Below are 21,489 nucleotides of genomic sequence, written 5' to 3'. Positions count from 1 at the left end.
TGTTTTATTAACTTACCAAAATAAAAACATATTTATATGGTATAAGTCATTAAATTCTTACAAAATAAGTGCTTAACAATAAAATAACAGGTAAATCATGACAATTGCATACAAAAACTAGCTAAAATTTTAGGGCATCAATATAAAAATAGACATGCAGTCCCGGGCTAATCTAATGGAATGCTTATATTGTCGTTGCAACACACGGGCAATTGTCTAGTCTTAATAAAAAAACCTTAATAACACAACTAATCACCGTAAGATGTACACCTTCCGCCAAATACCTGAATCTATTGCAAAGCTTCCGCCGAATGCCCAAATAGTTACCGCCATCCGTCTTTTAACATGCTAGCCTTCCATCAATTAACAACAATGGGCAGCGGACTTCGGCCGTCCGGACGAAGTGGTGGGGTACATGACGGCTCTTGGTTTATCATAAGGATGTCTGGACTCTCATAAAGTCTCTTTTTGTTTGATTTCGATTTACGGGAAAACAGACGTTCGAACCGCTTTGTGGACTGATGGGTGCCGCGTTGGATGGCGAATTGTGTTCGGACGGCATGGTCCAGCCGGATGCGGGCGATTTGAGGGTCCGGTTTGGAGATGCCACGAAAACACACAAGTTTGCATCGTGCTTATAGCACACTGAGGAGTGGGGCCAAGGACGTGGCAAGAGGCCTCTCTCTCCTGCTCTCATCTCAACCCCCACAGCACATCACAGCACAGTTGGAGATCGCCCGCCCGCACTCCACAAGCCAGATCTCTCGGCCGATGCCGGACATGGAGGAGTCCACGCAGCCCAAGCCCGCCGACCCGGAGCTCCCCAACGGCGCCGGGGACCCGGACGAGTCGGAGCCGCCGTCGCCCGCTGCCGCGGAGGCGCCTGCCGCCGCACCGGCGGCAGAGGCTGCAGAGGAGGTGGCGGGTGTGGACGAGGTCCTGGTGAGATCGGAGCCGCCCAAGGGCGCGGGGACGAACGCGGACGGCTGGCGCCCCTACACCATGGGGGAGTTGCTCGGGGAGGCCGCCGCCGCCGGGAGATCCGACTTCGCCACCGACGGGAATGGGGCCGGATCCGCCACCCCCGAGCGCTCCAGGTCAGTGCCCGCTCCCTCCCTCCCTCCCTCCCTGCCCGCGCGGGGCCGTCCGGATCTCGATCGCCCCAACCGGTTGAGCTCCTGTTGCTGCTGCATAGCCTAGTTGCAGAGCGTCCTTCATCAGATCTCTAATGTAGTTCACGTGCGATTGTGCTGCTAATGCTTAGCCCTGTAGTGTATGGTGGTCGTTGCTGCTGCGCTGAACCTGAATTGCTGCTTGGTTGCTAGATGTTTCAGTTTCAGGCTGGATCCGTCATGTCATTTTGCAGGACGGACTCTTTGATGAGGTCCTGTAATCTCTTTGTTAACTACTATTCCTTTCCGTACAATCATCGCCAACTAGCTTGTGCTAATTCATGTTCCGTAAAGTTTGCAATGAAATGTGCCGCTTCAGATCGCTCGTGCTAGTAGGCATACATGGGTCCATGGTTTTATTGTAGCAACCCAATGTCTAGGGTATGACGTACTGCCCGACATACATTGCGCTGTTTGAGCTGTGTGGATGTGGAGGAGGCATCTAGGAAGAGGAAGGTGCAGGATAAAGAGGGGTGGGGTGCGCATCCTCGACGGTGACGCCGGCCAGCGGCGTCTGACGAGTAATGAGTGCCCTGATGGGCCTAGATGAGAGCTTCTTCGGGGGACAGCTGTGCCCCGACTTGACACCACTGGAGGCGATGACGGTCGACGACCATAGGCGGCGGTGAGGCATCGGAGCTGGAGGGGTGGCGAAGCATTGGTGGGCAGTTGGGGGGGGGGGATAGTGCTGGGCGCCGCTGGTGGGGGCAGAAAAGGAAACGGATGGAGTTTTGTGGCGCAGGGGGCTGCCGCACTGCAAGCCTGTAGCAGCGCCAACTTAATATACTATGGATGCTTGACTAGTCCAACTAGCACCTAGTTGGAGGGAGGTTGCGACACGGTGGAGCTGGAGGAGAAGGCGGCAGTGGGGGAGAGGAGGGTCAGGCGAAGCGTCAGTGGCTAGTGGGAAGTGGGGGTGGAGGAGAACTTATCCGAGTGGGCGGGAGAAGTAGCTGTAGCGCCAGGCGCCGCTCATGGATACAGAATGGGATGGAGGAAATAGTTGGAGTTGTGGGGTGCAGGGGACTGACGCACTGCAAAGCCTGTAGCAGCACACATTTATTATGCTATGGGTGCTTGATTAGTCCAACTTATGTTATCAACCAATATGGTTATTGTTTTGATGCTACTTTTACTTAGGTTTAGATATGTATTTAGTTTCCAATTTTCCATATATTAGACCAGTCCAGTACGTGTATATATTGGCCCATGGCCTCATGTCATGTGACTACAAGTTGCCTTCTTAACAACTGGCACTGCCAATTTATCTTCTGCCAAAAGGGAAATTAAATAATAGATTATAACATTTATATTATTCGATTATTTAGATACTCTCGAGTTAGCTATGATAAAGACAAGTTATACAACTCCTTTCATTTGTCCATCTCAGCCAGGACAGCCTGCAACTCTCATCCCATCATGATGTTGCCATGGACTTGATAAATAGTGTCACTGGGGTTGATGAGGAAGGTCGCTCTCGCCAACGTATTCTTACCTTTGCAGCCAAAAGGTCTTGGTTTGTTTCATCTGATTATAACCCAGTCTTATAGTAATATTATAATTAGCTCAAACTTTGCATGTTTTCTAAAGGTTCGTTTTGCAGATATATTAGCGCCATTGAAAGAAATCCAGAAGACCCTGATGCATATTATAACTGGGCCCTAGTTCTCCAGGTAAAAGTGCATTCCTTATTTACAGTACGCACCGGCTCATACATTGGTTAAAGATGACCTTTGCAGGCTTCATTTATTCTGTTGCTTAAAGCGTGCTAGTGAAACGAACACTGCAAGAGAAATGTTTTAACCTTTTCAAATATATTTGCAGGAAAGTGCTGACAACGTGGATCCTAATTCTGATTCTTCGAAAGATTCATTGCTTGAGGAGGCTTGCAAGAAGTATGCTGAAGCTACACGACTTTGTCCAACACTGTATGATGTAAGTTCACCAGTCTGAGTTTATTTTATTGGTTCATGTTCTGAACTCTATTGAAAATTGTTCAGATTGTTGCTTTGTTATACCAAAGAGAATTGGTACCATAGTGCCTTGCCATGGACTACTAATTTTATATAGAAATCAATGAGATGCGCATGAATATCATTTATGCATTTATTCCTCATGCTAACTTGCTACTCTGCTGACAAACATCACAGTTCTCAACTTCTCATGCCTCTTTCTTATCCTTTTAGGCATATTACAACTGGGCTATTGCTATAGCTGACCGGGCCAAAATGCGTGGGCGTACCAAAGAGGCTGAAGAACTCTGGCAGCAGGTAATAACAATGTTAATAAAGTTTGCTTGCGTTCTGTGATGGTTCTGTTTTTAGTTTTACTATGCTAGACCAAAGGGCAAATAGAGTTCAGAACACGCCAGAGACTGGGCCGAGGCTTTTTTTCCCGTTAGTTAGGCTTGGGCCGCCGCGGGGTCTCTTCGTTTAGGACTCTCGCCATTTGTGCATCCTTACGAATTACCATGTTTTTCACATTGATCAATAAATCAAGTGTGTTTTGACTCAAACAAAAATCAAAAAACCAAAAGTTGTGATGGTACTCCCTATTCGATCGATTCAACACATTAACGGTGTAACGGGCCCGCTCTAAATCTCAGAGAAAGGAGGGGAAGGAGGAAAATGGGAGAAAGGGGTGCCGATGAATGAAGGATAAGAGCATCTTCTCGCTTCGAATAGTTTTACTTACACCCTCTGTTTCTATTTACTTTGCATATTAGAATTGACTCAAGTCAAACTTCATAATGTTGACCAAGTTTATATAAAACAAAACAACCCTTTACCATAACGAATCTATATGATGTGAAACTACATTCAATTATGAAACTAATGGTATCGATTTGTTATTGTATATGTTAATATTTTTGTCTAGCTATAAACTTTGTCAAACTCTACGAAGCTTGACTTTGACCAAACCTAATATGCGGGGTAAATAAAAAACGGAGGGAGTACTTGTTAATTCTCAATCGATGCCTCACAACTACGGTCTCGACTCCCTTATGATACAAAATGCTCACGGCATGCAAACCAGATTTCACCTACTGCTCCATTGGGCCCTAGTTGTCATTGTTGCTCCTCCTTCTAGCCGCTCCCTCTCAATGCCATATGGGTCCATGTCTTCAATCAGTTCGCCTAGCGTAGAGACAGCACGTCGGGCTCCCGGTTTTGGATTTCTGATTTTTTTTCTAATTTTGGTTTTTTTTCTGATTTTTGCCTTTTCGGTTCTTTTAATTCCTGATTTTGGGTCTTTTTTTTGCTTTTTCATGACCAAAAAATCCATCAAAACATATTAACGTGAAACTAATTTCGAATATCTCGATGTGACAAATCCAACAAGAAAATGATTCGTGATTATGTGACACATGGTTCAAGAGATAACACATTTCAAAAAGAAAAAATCTACTAAAAAGAAAAACTCCTAGGTTCCTTCAAGTGGCCCATATGCAGTGCGACACTTGAAGGTGGGAGTGACTTTTGAAAGGGTTACCCCTTAATTCATAATTTCGGTCAAAATGACGCCAAAAACGCAAACGAGGGGGCAGCAGAAGAGTTAATTGGGCCGGCCCATTCTAGGTAGCAAAACATACAAGACATTTCGGTTTTCTTTTCTCTGTTGTTCTTTTGATTTCCTTTTTGTTATTTATTTTTCTTTACTTTTTCCAAAAATCACACTTATCTAAAAAAAAGTCACAAATTTGAAAAATATTTGCGCCTTTCAAATATAATGTTCTGTTTTCCAAAAATGTTCACAGTTTTGAAAATTTCTTTGCATTTTAATAATAATGTTCTTAATTTCAAAAATATTCATCTTTTCCAAATAATATTCACAGTTTCAAAAATGATCAAAATTTCAAATTTCGTTCAAATTTTAAAAAATGTTCATTTTTTAGAAAGTAAAAAATGATCAAAAAAATTGTCACATTTTTTAAATTTTGTTCTCTTTTCCAACCATGTTCCAAATTCTTTATCCACTGTTCTAGACCCCCGTTCTGTTATATTTCAAGTTCCCATCCACTGTTCTAGTTTTGGTGTTGTTCAGATTGTCAGTAGAAAAGGGGCAATGCTGTTTTCTTAAGTCGCTAACTGAACTTTCGATCTAATAATATTTATTTTAAAAATCTTGATTACATAGTTACGCTGTCAAATGGTAGTAGTCTAGAAATCAAGTTGCAACTCCCAGCATGAAGCAAAATATAATTTAGTCCCTTACCATTTCCTTCTTCATGCATATTATTCTTTCTTAAGAATAAGGGTGTGCTTCTTAACTAGTAGATAACATTCCCGATTTTTTACCATTACATTCGAAAAATGGCTTGATCGTTTTTTTCTACATTAAAACCAGCCTCTCTGCATTGCACTTTGCAGGGGTAAGACTAGGTTCCTATAATCCCTCCCCAGACCCCACCTTGTGTGGGAGCTTCTATGCACTGGGTCTGTCCTTTTTTTAAAAATAATACTATATTGTTCAAATGCTGGATTTGATGAGTTACTAGATACTCGTTGTTTTCTTCCCTTTCAGGCTATAAGGAACTACGACAAGGCCGTCCAGTTAAGTTGGAACAGCCCCCAGGTGAGTACTGACTCTCTTGACTGATTTATGGCAAATAATAAATGCTTCTCCTGATTTTGAAGTGTTGGAGTTAAATAACGTGGTAAAAGTTCACCATAGGAAACCATTGGAATATGGTGTGAGCAATAGTCATCAAGAATACTGGCAACATAAACGCACACCATCACCAAACATATGATATCACACAGATATTCTTTGAGCTATTACTCCACTCTACCACAGTTATAAGGTTGCACTGGAGAAAACATTGTGAGAGTCCGTACAGTTGCGTTTGAGCAGTCAATCTGTATGATTTTGTATACATCCTCTGGATAAAACATCAATGGCTTACATCTCCATCAGATGACCTCTTCTGAGAACACTGTTTAAATGATTCTATCCATTTATGCCCAAGTTACATAAAGTTCTCATATTTGATACATCAAGTTAAATTGCTTTACATTTAGTATGTCAGTTCAGTTCTCTGAAATAAGACATTTACATTCAAATGCCATGATCTCGCATGAAGTAGTTAATTTCTTCTCGTTTTCTATAAATCCTCTAAATTTATGTAATTGGCCATTAATCTTCATGCCTCATGTCTGTCTCTTTGATTGCAGGCTCTCAACAACTGGGGCCTTGGACTGCAGGTATATTAGCTTATGCACTGTAATATCAGAAATGACTAACTCTTCATCCATACATTTTGCTTTTCACTCATTTTCAAGGGTACAAACTTGTGATGCAGGAATTGAGTGCGATTGTTCCTGCTAAAGACAAGCAAACAATCATAAAAACAGCTATAAGTAAGGTAGTTGCACTTTATATCTTTGCGGAAATTACTTCTGAGCATTACTTCTGTGCAGTGCTTTTATCACAAAATGTTTGTTCAACGAAGTGTTGAAACTAAGTTTCTTTTGTTTTGTGGCACAGTTTCGTTCTGCCATCCAGTTGCAGTTTGACTTCCACCGGGCTATTTACAACCTTGGAACTGTCCTGGTATGATTCCTTGGTCTATTTGATAGTGACTGAAACGGTGAACAGCACCGCTTCAATTTGAATGCATGTTACCTTATGCAACTCTGTGGTAACAATAATCAACGCCCTCTTGCTTCCTTTTTGTGCTGCAGTATGGCTTGGCAGAGGATACCTCGAGGTCTGGAGGGGCCGATACCTCTCCTAATGATCTGTATAGTCAGTCTGCTATTTACGTTGCAGCTGCTCATGCATTGAAGCCAAATTATTCGGTATGTGGATTTCTTCATTTGCCACTGTGATGCTTGCTAGTTTCGTTATTGGTTCTTTCTGGAAGCTTGAGGGTTGACATTGTAATTTTAAGCAATGCAGTCATCCCGTGCCATCAAATATTCTAACTTATAATATCTTAATTAACACAATGTTATATTTGTTGATGTACAACTGTTTATTCGTCACCCATTTCAGTACTTTCTGATTGTTATACTTGTAGTTGTACGTCAGTCTACCATTTGTATTGCTTCCAGTTTTCAGTAGCCCATGAGCTTTGATACCACCTTATGGCTTTTCTAAAATGAGCAAATCCATAGTTGTCATATGCATGATGTGTCTAGAACTTAATTTCCAGTTATGGGTTACTCATTAATGATATTTAGGCATAACAGTTGTCAGCACCTACTGAAATGCTGTTGTTTTGCATAATTCAGGTTTATCGCAGTGCTCTACGGTTGGTCCGCTCAATGGTATGTTGGCAGCTGTAATATTTCAGTTACTTTAGCTAGCCGCGAGTTATCCATCATGTTCTAAACGTTATGCACATTTATTTGAAATGCAATTGACTTGATTATGTTGCTGTGCACAAAGTGGAACATAAAAACTAGTCTAATCTAACTATAGAAGCAGACAAATCATGAAATGCCTCCTTTTGTTAAGATGATTCAGCAAATTACAGAATGTAAACTCTGAACTTGTAGTGTGCCTTTCCAGTAAAATATGTGAGTGCGCCCTCAGTGTACGAACACTGAGCACAATATTCATCCTCTTGTTTTCTATTTTCTTTTTGGTAATTATGCATATGTTGGCCCAGTCTTGTTCAGACCATCTCTGGTCAAAATCAGCAATTTGTAATTATGGATTTTGTGACATCCTTGCTGCTATGCTTTGCAGCTACCGTTGCCATATTTGAAAGTGGGATATTTGACTGCTCCTCCGGCAGACGACCCCATTGCACCACACAAACATTGGGAGAGGTCACAGTTCATCTTAAACCACATGGAACTCCAGCAGGTAGTTGTGTTACTGATGATAACGCATAGCCTACTTGTGTGTCTATTCATATCACTGCTAGGATCCATCTTGTTTTATGCTACTGAGTTTGCAATCATAAATCTAAGGTCAATGATTCCGAAAGCGCACCTGTCAAAGCAAACGCGCTCGTGGAGAAAGCCAAAAGGTTTATCAAGGTAGACGTCGCGGACATAGTTTCAGTGTCCACGTGCTCCGATCTGACCCTGCCCCCTGGCGCCGGCCTTTGTATAAACACAACTCATGGGCCCGTGTTCTTGGTATGCACCTCCTCTTCTTGAACTCCTCTTGACCTGATGCCTTAGAAAGCGTTCTTGGTTTTCGAACTAATTGTCCACCTCTCTGTTTTCTCCGTGTCAGGTTGCTGATACCTGGGAGTCTCTCGATGGCTGGCTAGATGCGATACGTCTGGTGTACACCATATTTGCAAGAGGGAAGACCGATGTCCTGGCGGGCATCATCACCGGCTGATCAATGATGTCTGGTTGTATGTGTGACTAGCTGTGTCTGGACAGTGCGACATGTATATCAATATGTATTCTGTGTCAATTCAAAGAAACCCACCACAGTTGATTTTTATGTACCCCTCCCTCCCCTTGATTGCTCCGATGTGAATTTTCAGAGTTTGTGTAGAGTAATGTGGTTACCCATCCGAATCATAGGCGGCATTGTTTTGTACCTGTAACACATATATACCTTCAAGTATGTAAGACTTGTAATAGACGACTGATGAGAAGATGAGTTTGTACTGTCATCTAGTTCAAATGTTTGTATGTTGTGTCCTGTATTTTGACTTTCCCAAATTCGAACCTCTGTTGTATTAGGGTCGACGTCCTAGTGAAACCGTGGCACCTTTTGATTGTCTGTACCACTTATCTCTATCTATCTATTCGTGTTTGTTCAAATTATTTGAACTTATCTCTATGTATCTACTCAGTTTGTTCAAATTATTTGAAGTTATAGCCTTATTTTAACTCAAAATTTCTTTCCCTATATGTTGTCAAAATGACGCTAAAGGAGTAGTCCAAGAAAAAGAAATTGCACCTCATTTTCCTTCCCTTTCTCTCTCCTCCTTGCCCCCTTGAGAGTTGAGTCTCCTAGGGGAGAATATTAGGGTGTGTTTGGTAAGATGTATGGACCTAGCTTAGTTGTTCTCCTCTCATACATGCTGAGTGTAGACATGCTGAATCCATGTATTTTGCTGTTGTTTGGCAGCGGTGTATGTGCTAAGACATGCTGAGCTGAGACTTTGTTTGTCAGCCTGCATCTGTTTAGACAAGGTGAACAATTTTAAATTCCGAATATACTTTTTGAATGGTGAACAAAATTAAAAAAGCGTGAACAAAAATTTAAATATATTTTGAAATTCTGATTTTTTATTGAAAATTTAAACAAAATTTGAAATTCTGATTTTTTATTGAAAATTTAAACAAAATTTGAAATTCTGATTTTTGTTGAAAATTTAAACAAAATTTGAAATTCTAAACATTTTTTGAAATTTTAAATAAATTTTGGAATAATAAACTTTTTTGAAAATTTAAATTCTAAAAGTTTTTTAAAATTTTAAATAAAATTTTGAACTGAACATTTTTAAAAAATTTAAACATATTTTGGAATTCTGAACTTTTTTGAAAATTTAAACAAAATTTGAAATTCAGAACATATTTTAGAAATTTAAACAAATTTGAAATTCTAAACATTTTTGAAAATTTAAACAAAAGTTGAAATTCTAATTTCTTTTCAAATTTTTCTGAACATTTTAAACAAATTTCAAATTTTGAACATTTCCATTCCCTCCCTTGCTTCGAATTCAAGGCAGTCCGACAATGGCGGTGGCAAGTAAGGGAATGGAAAGGCATCTGCCGCACTGCGGCGGTGGCAAGCAACGTCCGATACCTTGAAGGATGAGAAAAACAGCTGATATTGGGTTGCTTTGCCTGTAATTTATGGCAATCCAGACATCTTTTACGGGTACAATGTGTGACCTTCACACCGACTACGTCTTCACCTACTGCAACACACTTCGACGGCGGAAGCGTCAACGACGGATGGACTGCGCTGCTGCCCTCCTGGTCGTGGGAGTCCCACAAGGCCTCCTGGTCGTGGGAGACCCACAAGGCGTCCCATGTTTTCCTAATCTGATAAAATAAATAAGGGGAAGACCCAAAAATAAACGGCTAAGCCCTCGTTTTTCATAAAATTGGTCCAGTGGCGGGGAGGGGGGGGGCATTGGCCCCCTCATCTTAACACATAGCTCTTACCCCGATTTTGGCGACATCTGGGCCGGTCATCTTCTCCTTTCCCATGGTTGCCGCTGAACAATTAAACAAGAACAGGAAATGAGCAGAAGAAGAAACAGAGGAAGATGATGATCGAAGGCACAATGGCGATGGCAAAACGTTGCTCACTGGAAGGCGCGAGCGAGCTAAATTGCGGATCGGTCGAAAGATGCTCGCGTAGGGGAGCTGAATTCCGAATCGGTCGACGATGCTCGCGCAGGGGAGCTGAATTCCGAATCGGTCGAAGATGCTTGCGTAGGCGAGCTGAATTCCGAATCAGGCGAGCTCATTTGCCAATTATAAATACCCGCCCAAATCCGGCCGTCAATCTTAGGAGGAGGCGAGCTGAGTTGGGGGAGGAGGAGGGAGGAAGGGCAAGGATCGGGTGTGACGCCGGATAGTTACGCTACAGTAATCCTCCACTAATGATGCCACGTCACCTCGATTACTGTGGTTAATCTCGCATTAGTTCGAAACCGATTTGAATTCAATTTAAAATCAGGCAAACAACAAAAGTTTTCAAAAATTAAAACTAAAATGTTCGGGTTGTGTCAAATAAATCGTAAGTAATTATGGTGGAGAAACCAAACTTTGATAAAATGTTTAAAGGCTCTAGAACGATTAAAACAGTAGTAAAACAATTAAACAAATGCCTATTGAATTTATAGAATGCTAAAACTATTTTATTATGGGTCAATAATTAATCCCACAATAGTTTGTTGATTAGTACAAATTTAGGCACTAGGGGTAAATTTTATAAAACTAAAGATAAATGAAACTACAAATAAAAAAATAAAAGAAAAGAAAATATAAAAACAGAAAAAAAACTAACAAAGAACAAAAAAAAGAAATAGAAGAGACACCCCCCCCCCGCTGGACCATGGCCCAGCAGGCCATCGGGCCAACCAGGCCGGCCCAGCTGGTGCCTACAGCACCCCCTGGGGCGACCGAACCCTAGCGTCACCCCCACTCCCCCCCATCGTTCCCCACGACCCCCCACTCACTCCTCCCTCCCTCCCGACTGGATTGGGGTCGAGCGACCCCGACCCCATCGCCGCACCGTCGCAGCCACCTTGTCGACGCCGCCTAGAGGACCACCTCGCCGGACCTCGCTTCCCCGTCTCCCCCTCGTCTGCTTCCCCCACCTCTCGATCCCGATCTGGATCGGGAAGGGGAACGAACCCGGCGCCCCTCGCCGCCTCGGCCCCCGCCGCTCAACACCGACGTCGGTGCCGTCCCTCGCCGCAACTGCTCGTCTCCTCGTCGCCCGGCCGTCCTCGACCTCCTCCCCGAACGGCCTCAACGACCCCGCCGCCTAGATCGACCGCGCACGCCGCCGCCTGGACCTCGCCGGACGTCCTCACCGGTCTGCCTCCTCCTCCTCGCCGGCCTGCACCTCGTCACCGCGTCGCTGACTTCTCCGTCTCCTCCCCGCGCCCCACTGCCCCGATCCCTGCATCTCGCTGTGAGCCTCCGCCTCCTCCTCTCCTCCTTCAGTCTCGCGCACACACTCACGACCGCGGCATCGTCCGTGCGCTGGCCGCGCCCAGCGCCTCGCCCCGCTGAGGCCTCTCTGCCTCGCCCTCTCCCTTGCTCCCCGCGTCCTCGCCTCTGCTGCCGCGCCCTGGCGCCGTCCCGCCGTGGCCTCACCGTTGTCGCCTTCGGCGGCCCGCCTCGCCGTGCCCTGCTATCGCCGGCGCCCCCCTGGTGGCCCTGATGGGCGCGTGCCCGCACCCGCGCCCAAAACCGCTATGGCCCCCTAGGGCCTATGACATATGGGCCCCGCCCACAGAACATATTTAAAAAAAATAGAATTAAAAGAATTTAAAATAATATTAATAAAATTAATAAGTAATTAATTAGTGAATTAATAAGTTAATTAACCCTATTTAATTAGTCTAATTAACTAGTTAGTTTAAATAAATAGTAATTAAGTTAGTTAAACCCTAAATCGACTAAACAGTCAATGACGAACGGGACCCACACGTCAGTTGACCAGTCAACTCTGTTGACTGCTGATGTCAGCATGACATCATGCTGATGTCATTATTCCATTTTTGAATTAATTTAAATAACTAATTAAATTCCAGAAATTAATAAAATCTTTAGAAAATCATATCTTTTAACCCGTAACTCGGATTAAAATATTTTCAACATGAAAGTTGCTCAGAACGACGAGACGAACCCGGATACGCAGCCTGTTCGTCCACCACACACCCCTAACATATCAAACACGCAACTTTCCCCCTCTGGTTCATCTGTCCGAAAACACGGAACCCCGGGAATACTTTCCCGGATGTTTTCCCCCCTTCACCGGTATCACCTACTACCGCGTTAGGGCACACCGAACACCGCGTATTGCCTTGTTATATTTTGTGATGCTTTGTTTGCTCTGTATTCATTATTTCTTCCCCCTCTTCTCTCCGGTAGACTACGAGACCGACGCTGCTGCTGACCAGTTCGACTACGGAGTTGACGACCCCTCTCTCTTGCCGGAGCAACCAGGCAAGCCCCCCCCCTTGATCACCAGATATCGCCTATTCTCTTCTATACTGCTTGCATTAGAGTAGTGTAGCATGTTACTGCTTTCTGTTAATCCTATTCTGATGCATAGCCTGTCATTGCTGCTACAGTCATTGATACCTTACCCGCAATCCTAAATGCTTAGTATAGGATGCTAGTGTTCCATCAGTGACCCTACACTCTTGTCCGTCTGCCATGCTATACTACTGGGCTGTGATCACTTCGGGAGGTGATCACGGGCATATACTATATATTTTACACTGTTACATTACTGGTGATACTGTTTGGAGATGGGGGCTGAAGGGGCAGGTGGCTCCATCCAGGTAGTGGTGGGCCTGAGTTCCCGACGGCCCCTGACTGTTACTTTGTGGCGGAGCGGCAGGGCAGGTTGAGACCACCTAGGAGACAGGTGGGCCTGGCCCTGTTCGGCGTTCGCGGATACTTAACACGCTTAACAAGATCTTGGTATTTGATCTGAGTTGGCTACGAGCCTATACGCACTAACCATCTACGTGGGAGTAGTTATGGGTATCCCGACGTCGCGGTATCAGCCGAAGCACTTCAGACGTCAGCGACGGAGCGGCGCGCGCCGAATTGGACTGGAACGCCACTAGGCTAGGTCTGCTTTCGGCCGCCCTCGCAACGTGCAGGTGTGCTATGGGCGATGGGCCCAGACCCCTGTGCGCTTAGGTTTAGACCGGCGTGCTGGCCTCTCTGTTGTGCCTAGGTGGGGCTGCGACGTGTTGATCTTCCGCGGCCGGGCATGACCCAGGAAAGTGTGTCCGGCCAAATGGGATCAAGCGTGTTGGGTAAGTTGGTGCACCCCTGCAGGGAAGTTAATCTATTCGAATAGCCGTGATCTTCGGTAACAGGACGACTTGGAGTTGTACCTTGAGCTTATGACAACTAGAACCGGATACTTAATAAAACACACCCTTCCAAGTTCCACAGACAACCCGGTGATCGCTTTTCCACTGGGCGACGAGGAGAGGATCGCCGGGTAGGTTTATGCTATGCGATGCTACTTGGAGATGATACTTGGAGATGCTACTTGGAGATGATACTTGGAGATGCTACTTGGAGATGCTACTTGGAGGACTTCAATCTACTCTCTTCTACATGCTGCGAGACGGAGGCTGCCAGAAGCGTAGTCTTCGATAGGACTAGCTATCCCCCTCTTATTCTGGCATTCTGCAGTTCAGTCCACCGATATGGCCTCCTTACACATATACCCATGCATATGTAGTGTAGTTCCTTGCTTGCGAGTACTTTGGATGAGTACTCACGGTTGCTTTCTCCCTCTTTTCCCCTTTCCCTTCTACCTGGTTGTCGGAACCAGATGCTAGAGCCCTGGAGCCAGACGCCACCGACAACGACGACCCCTACTACACTGGAGGTGCCTACTACTATGTGCAGCCCGCTGACGACGACCAGGAGTAGTTAGGAGGATCCCAGGCAGGAGGCCTGCGCCTCTTTCGATCTGTAACCCAGTTTGTGCTAGCCTTCTTAAGGCAAACTTGTTTAACTTATGTCTGTACTCAGATATTGTTGCTTCCGCTGACTCGTCTATGATCGAGCACTTGTATTCGAGCCCTCGAGGCCCCTGGCTTGTATTATGATGCTTGTATGACTTATTTTATTTTTAGAGTTGTGTTGTGATATCTTCCCGTGAGTCCCTGATCTTGATCGTACACGTTTGCGTGTATGATTAGTGTACGATGGAATCGGGGGCGTCACAAGTTGGTATCAGAGCCGACTGCCTGTAGGAATCCCCCTTCCACACTCCTTGGCCAAAGTCGAGTCTAGACATTGCAAAAACTTTTACTAACTTGGCTGTGTGCCTTACGGGCCCACGTCGCCATTGGGTGGTATTAGGATATTTTACTCCTCGACCTTTACTCTGGGATTCTGAACTCTCTTCTATTCGGGTTAAACGATTTTTATTAAATTCTAACTTTTAGGTTCTCGAAAATACTTTCTACCGGAGGGGTCCTTTAGTCCGGATGATCACCGGCTACATCAGAAGATTCCGAAGATACTCTTTGATGTTCTCTCGAGACTTGTGCCCATCACTTTGGCTATTCCTGACCACCGATAAATCCGTATGGATAACTACTTACACTTGCCATTCTTACGATCATCCCCCATTGATCTTGTTATTACAAGATACCCCGAAATTCTCTCTAATGTTACGAGAATCCTTTTGTGCCTACTGCCTTGCAGTTCCTTGTCGCCTGAATACCACTACGGATAATTTCTCGCACTTACCAAGTATCCGCTCATCCCCAGTTGATGCATGTATGTCACGAATCCTCGAAATACCATTGGATCTTCCGAAAATCCTGAGCATCCTATTGCTCTTGAAATTCTTGATTACTTGCATCATGGTTAATCCCATAAGTCTAGTAATCTTGTTGACATCCATTGTCATTATCATTTGAGTCCGTTGATTCGATTTGTTGCGAATGCTCGCAATCCTCAAACAGATCCTAGAATTCCTCCTTCCAGCTCAGACGTCATTTTTGAACATGAGCTGGTTCTCGACCAATCAATTGCCGTCGATTGTGCCCCTAAGTCTATTGAACTTATCCATCCTTGATCAGAGCGTCTGCTTCTGATCCTTCGCTTTGTAAATCATAATTCCTTAGCAATTGAGCTCTAAGTTATTCAGTTGTTTCTACAATCCAATGTCTTTGCCTTGCTTCTTCCTCTGGTTGTGTGCCGATACTCACCCCAGATCCTTTAATGGATTTTATCCGACATCGCCCTTCATATTCAATAACTTTGTGAGCCTTCCCTCGGATACATAATGCCTTTGGTAAATTGTATCCTCTACTTTCTCAACCTTGCTCTGCTTTCGAGCTTGAGTTATTTACTTCTGAACTTTGTAGTATATGTTCCTAAGATACCCGATGGGTTGGACCAAGGCCTTCCCTAGACTGTGCAAACCCGAGAGTTTTCACGAGTTATATTCTTCGGGTGATTACCAGATAAAATTTCAACACTACGACTTCGTCGAAAATGAGAAGTGAATGAAAAGGTATGCATTGGAGAAGTGGGAGTCGACCTTGAACCTTGCGTTCATGCCCATGGACTCGATGTAGATCTTATCATTAAAGCTTCTCTTAAATTAATTATTCCTTTGGTATAAGTTCATCTTATATCTGGGATCTGGCCTTTTTGCAATCGTGGTTCTGACCATGTTCTCCTTTAAATATCATGTCCTGTGCAAGTTTAAGCACTTGTCTTCTATAGAGCAATACCCCAGTTCAACTTCTAGTTTGATCTGTCGTCGAGTATTACCACCTGGTATCTCGAGATTATCATGGAACTGCACAACTCCTTATGAGTTCTTCATCAAGTGCTACCTCCCCACTGATTCCAATTTCTCGCGGGCTCTGAGTTATTAAACACTCAAAGACACCGATAATTGAACCAAGTCCGCTCTACGGTTCAACAACTCTTCAGTAAGCTTCTATAAGTATGAGTTTGTACCCGATCACGCCATTCCTAGCCTGTTTGGCTATATCTTTGTCGTGCTGATTTTAACTGTGCTACCCGGTCCTTCTTCTCGGAGCACAATTTTCGACGATGAACTAACCTTACGTCGATTCTCATCGTCATATCATTTCGCCTTGAACAACAAGCTTGAGTTCGAGTTTGTGTCGTAACTGTGGTTCCAAAAACCTCTTGCTTCATCATTCCTTTGACTTGATGTCGTCGCTGATTGACTACATCTGCATGAAATCTCTCGACAATTGTGTCGTGATCATCATCAACCTTATGAGCTCTTCCAAGAATTCAATTGAATTCATGATGGGTAATACCATCCTTGCCCCTCGATGATTCCTGTTCTCATCGACCACTTTATTGCCTTCCGTTCAACACAACTTGTTCGTGTTTTGTGTAAACCTTGAGATCACTGCTACCCAGCAGTTGATCTTCCTTACCTCGGAAGTATTACCATCTCTTTTTGTCAAGAATGTGGTGAGAATTTCACCACCTCTTAATAATTCTTGATATCATAATACTTCTTGCCATCTTCGTTCTTTCCTTGGTCCCCGTATTGTTTTCAACCGGAATACCGACAATGGAGCTATGACGTGTGAATTCAAAACTTCTAGCAACCCTATTGCTTTGAAGTGAATGGGCGATAGTTCAATCTAAGTCCTTCGCTAATTGAATCACCATTCTGACATTGGTCGTGCAACCCAACCCATATTTCGGGCGCACATATCAACCAATGTTTAATTGTGTATGTTTTCCTCGAGCATACTTCCTTATATCATTTGATCTGACAAATGTTATCTCCTTGTTCACTTAATGGTGGAAATCCTTCTTTTCGGAATCTCGGTGAATTGCCGTTGAGTTCACCAGACACCTCCTTGTCCTCTCCTTGGTTCAATGATGAACTATTGCTTCAGAAACCCACTCCCATAGTTCATTTCTCGAGGACCTTGCAATGTCATATCGACAATTTGTGTTGCACCTTTTTCTCTCGGACCCCCTGAGTCTGAGGTTTCATGACACCAATTGGATATGAATCTCGGTCAGATATGATGGTTGGGACAACTTTCCAAGAGTTATGATGTTGATCCTTTGATGACCCGGTAACATGATGTCATGCCTAGCACACCCCCCCCCCCCCGGCTGGAGGACCTATCATTATAGATTCCTTTTCAGCAAGGTTACCCATTCATCCATGAGGAAATTGTAAGACTTACTCTTCAAGTTATTCCTGATGGATCCTTCGTGTTTCCAGAGTCTGATCTTCACATGAAGACCATGTCAAGGCTATCTCGAAGCATGTCAATGGTACTCCGATTTTCAACAGGAACATTTGAAGCACGATGCTAAATTTTATTTATCATTTATCCTAACACCGTTGTATGGGTAATGTCATGATATTTCTCTCCCCTTTCCTGAAGGGTTTTCTACATTATATCCTGTCATGGATATCATGCTCTTCTTGTCCTTGGGAAGGATATACCCCTGAAATAGGTGTATAAACACATTTTCCATTCCATTGTTCTATTTAATCTGATGATCGCCTTTTACTTTACTTTGTTGTGTTTGACATTCGTGTGATCTATATAATCTAAGCAGTAAAGATTCACTGCTTATGTAAACACCTCGATGTATAATTGGTCAGTAAGACCCTGTTACGATTGTTGATGATATTCCGGTAACCACCGACGGACGAGAACCTTGCCTATTGGCCCGCCTCGTTCAACGAGCAGGAAAATGGTTCTCTTCGTCCCTCGCCCTTGGTATCGATGTTGTTGCCGACATATCTGACAGGCTACCCTTTGACACGCCTTACTATCATGACCGTGCGAATTGTCGGCCCCCTTCCTACTTTCAACCACATGGTGGGCCCATAACCCACAGCTCCACAGGATCGAAACCTGACTCTCCTGCACCCCCTATTCCCAAAGTTATTCCTCACGCATGGACTCATATGTAATCCACGGGCCACTGTTCTAGTGGTCTATTCTGGTATCAGACGCAATACTTACTCTCGCTACTCTGAACCCCTTTCTCACTCCGGTTCAGGCTTCGAGCAACTATCTATCCGCTTGGAGCCTATTATGGTACCTTCGTACCTTACTCTTGAGGTATTTCGTATGTTCAACTCGAGAGATAATCTTATACTAATTCATGGGATAACCCCAGATTGTTTCCCTCAAAAGCATTATGTCGTAGTGAGCTGCCCCTTATCTTTTCGTAAGTACGATGGAGTTCCCGAAGAAATGATGACAAGTTTATCATGATGCATCGGAATAAAGGATTGAAGACATCAACGAAAGGAATTAACTTCCTCGAGAAGATCCGTTAGAATATCGTAACCAGAACTTTCCCCTTACTCCCCTCTTAAATCTCGGGACGAGATTTCTTGTAGTGGAGGAGAATTGTGACGCCCGGATAGTTACGCTACAGTAATCCTCCACTAATGATGCCACGTCACCTCGATTACTGTGGTTAATCTCGCATTAGTTCGAAACCGATTTGAATTCAATTTAAAATCAGGCAAACAACAAAAGTTTTCAAAAATAAAAACTAAAATGTTCGGGTTGTGTCAAATAAATCGTAAGTAATTATGGTGGAGAAACCAAACTTTGATAAAATGTTTAAAGGCTCTAGAACGATTAAAACAGTAGTAAAACAATTAAACAAATGCCTATTGAATTTATAGAATGCTAAAACTATTTTATTATGGGTCAATAATTAATCCCACAATAGTTTGTTGATTAGTACAAATTTAGGCACTAGGGGTAAATTTTATAAAACTAAAGATAAATGAAACTACAAATAAAAAAAATAAAAGAAAAGAAAATATAAAAACAGAAAAAAAACTAACAAAGAACAAAAAAAAGAAATAGAAGAGACACCCCCCCCCCCGCTGGACCATGGCCCAGCAGGCCATCGGGCCAACCAGGCCGGCCCAGCTGGTGCCTACAGCACCCCCTGGGGCGACCGAACCCTAGCGTCACCCCCACTCCCCCCCATCGTTCCCCACGACCCCCCACTCACTCCTCCCTCCCTCCCGACTGGATTGGGGTCGAGCGACCCCGACCCCATCGCCGCACCGTCGCAGCCACCTTGTCGACGCCGCCTAGAGGACCACCTCGCCGGACCTCGCTTCCCCGTCTCCCCCTCGTCTGCTTCCCCCACCTCTCGATCCCGATCTGGATCGGGAAGGGGAACGAACCCGGCGCCCCTCGCCGCCTCGGCCCCCGCCGCTCAACACCGACGTCGGTGCCGTCCCTCGCCGCAACTGCTCGTCTCCTCGTCGCCCGGCCGTCCTCGACCTCCTCCCCGAACGGCCTCAACGACCCCGCCGCCTAGATCGACCGCGCACGCCGCCGCCTGGACCTCGCCGGACGTCCTCACCGGTCTGCCTCCTCCTCCTCGCCGGCCTGCACCTCGTCACCGCGTCGCTGACTTCTCCGTCTCCTCCCCGCGCCCCACTGCCCCGATCCCTGCATCTCGCTGTGAGCCTCCGCCTCCTCCTCTCCTCCTTCAGTCTCGCGCACACACTCACGACCGCGGCATCGTCCGTGCGCTGGCCGCGCCCAGCGCCTCGCCCCGCTGAGGCCTCTCTGCCTCGCCCTCTCCCTTGCTCCCCGCGTCCTCGCCTCTGCTGCCGCGCCCTGGCGCCGTCCCGCCGTGGCCTCACCGTTGTCGCCTTCGGCGGCCCGCCTCGCCGTGCCCTGCTATCGCCGGCGCCCCCCTGGTGGCCCTGATGGGCGCGTGCCCGCACCCGCGCCCAAAACCGCTATGGCCCCCTGGGGCCTATGACATATGGGCCCCGCCAACAGAACATGTTTAAAAAAAAATAAAAGAATTTAAAATAATATTAATAAAATTAATAAGTAATTAATTAGTGAATTAATAAGTTAATTAACCCTGTTTAATTAGTCTAATTAACTAGTTAGTTTAAATAAATAGTAATTAAGTTAGTTAAACCCTAAATCGACTAAACAGTCAATGACAAACGGGACCCACACGTCAGTTGACCAGTCAACTCTGTTGACTGCTGATGTCAGCATGACATCATGCTGATGTCATTATTCCATTTTTGAATTAATTTAAATAACTAATTAAATTCCAGAAATTAATAAAATCTTTAGAAAATCATATCTTTTAATCCGTAACTCGGATTAAAATATTTTCAACATGAAAGTTGCTCAGAACGACGAGACGAACCCGGATACGCAACCTGTTCGTCCACCACACACCCCTAACATATCAAACACGCAACTTTCCCCCTCTGGTTCGTCTGTCCGAAAACACGGAACCCCGGGAATACTTTCCAGGATGTTTTCCCCCCTTCACCGGTATCACCTACTACCGCGTTAGGGCACACCGAACACCGCGTATTGCCTTGTTATATTTTGTGATGCTTTGTTTGCTCTGTATTCATTATTTCTTCCCCCTCTTCTCTTCGGTAGACTACGAGACCGACGCTGCTGCTGACCAGTTTGACTACGGAGTTGACGACCCCTCTCTCTTGCCGGAGCAACCAGGCAAGCCCCCCCCCCCTTGATCACCAGATATCGCCTATTCTCTTCTATACTGCTTGCATTAGAGTAGTGTAGCATGTTACTGCTTTCCGTTAATCCTATTCTGATGCATAGCCTGTCATTGCTGCTACAGTCATTGATACCTTACCCGCAATCCTAAATGCTTAGTATAGGATGCTAGTGTTCCATCAGTGACCCTACACTCTTGTCCGTCTGCCATGCTATACTACTGGGCTGTGATCACTTCGGGAGGTGATCACGGGCATATACTATATATTTTACACTGTTACATTACTGGTGATACTGTTTGGAGATGGGGGCTGAAGGGGCAGGTGGCTCCATCCAGGTAGTGGTGGGCCTGAGTTCCCGACGGCCCCCGACTGTTACTTTGTGGCGGAGCGGCAGGGCAGGTTGAGACCACCTAGGAGACAGGTGGGCCTGGCCCTGTTCGGCGTTCGCGGATACTTAACACACTTAACGAGATCTTGGTATTTGATCTGAGTTGGCTACGAGCCTATACGCACTAACCATCTACGTGGGAGTAGTTATGGGTATCCCGACGTCGCGGTATCAGCCGAAGCACTTCAGACATCAGCGACGGAGCGGCGCGCGCCGAATTGGACTGGAACGCCACTAGGCTAGGTCTGCTTTCGG

At 45.0% G+C, this 21,489-nt stretch overlaps 1 protein-coding gene across 1 annotated transcript; it reads left to right on the top strand.

Moving 5' to 3' along the window:
* Positions 1-678: 678 nt before the first annotated feature.
* Positions 679-8,771, top strand: LOC123105750 (protein HLB1). The gene is made up of 14 exons (XM_044527884.1): positions 679-1,097; positions 2,563-2,682; positions 2,776-2,845; positions 2,997-3,107; positions 3,359-3,442; positions 5,697-5,747; positions 6,347-6,376; positions 6,475-6,537; positions 6,660-6,725; positions 6,857-6,973; positions 7,409-7,444; positions 7,869-7,988; positions 8,096-8,266; positions 8,367-8,771. The coding sequence occupies exons 1-14, from the start codon at positions 772-774 to the stop codon at positions 8,475-8,477; spliced, it is 1,476 nt and encodes a 491-aa protein (XP_044383819.1). The 5' UTR covers positions 679-771; the 3' UTR covers positions 8,478-8,771.
* The last annotated feature ends 12,718 nt before the right edge of the window (positions 8,772-21,489 follow it).

Source organism: Triticum aestivum, chromosome 5A (genome assembly GCF_018294505.1).
Source record: "Triticum aestivum cultivar Chinese Spring chromosome 5A, IWGSC CS RefSeq v2.1, whole genome shotgun sequence".
In the NCBI taxonomy this organism is placed as follows: Eukaryota; Viridiplantae; Streptophyta; class Magnoliopsida; order Poales; family Poaceae; genus Triticum; species Triticum aestivum.
Note: the sequence above shows the minus strand (reverse complement) of the source record. Positions and strands in the feature narration are given on the sequence as shown.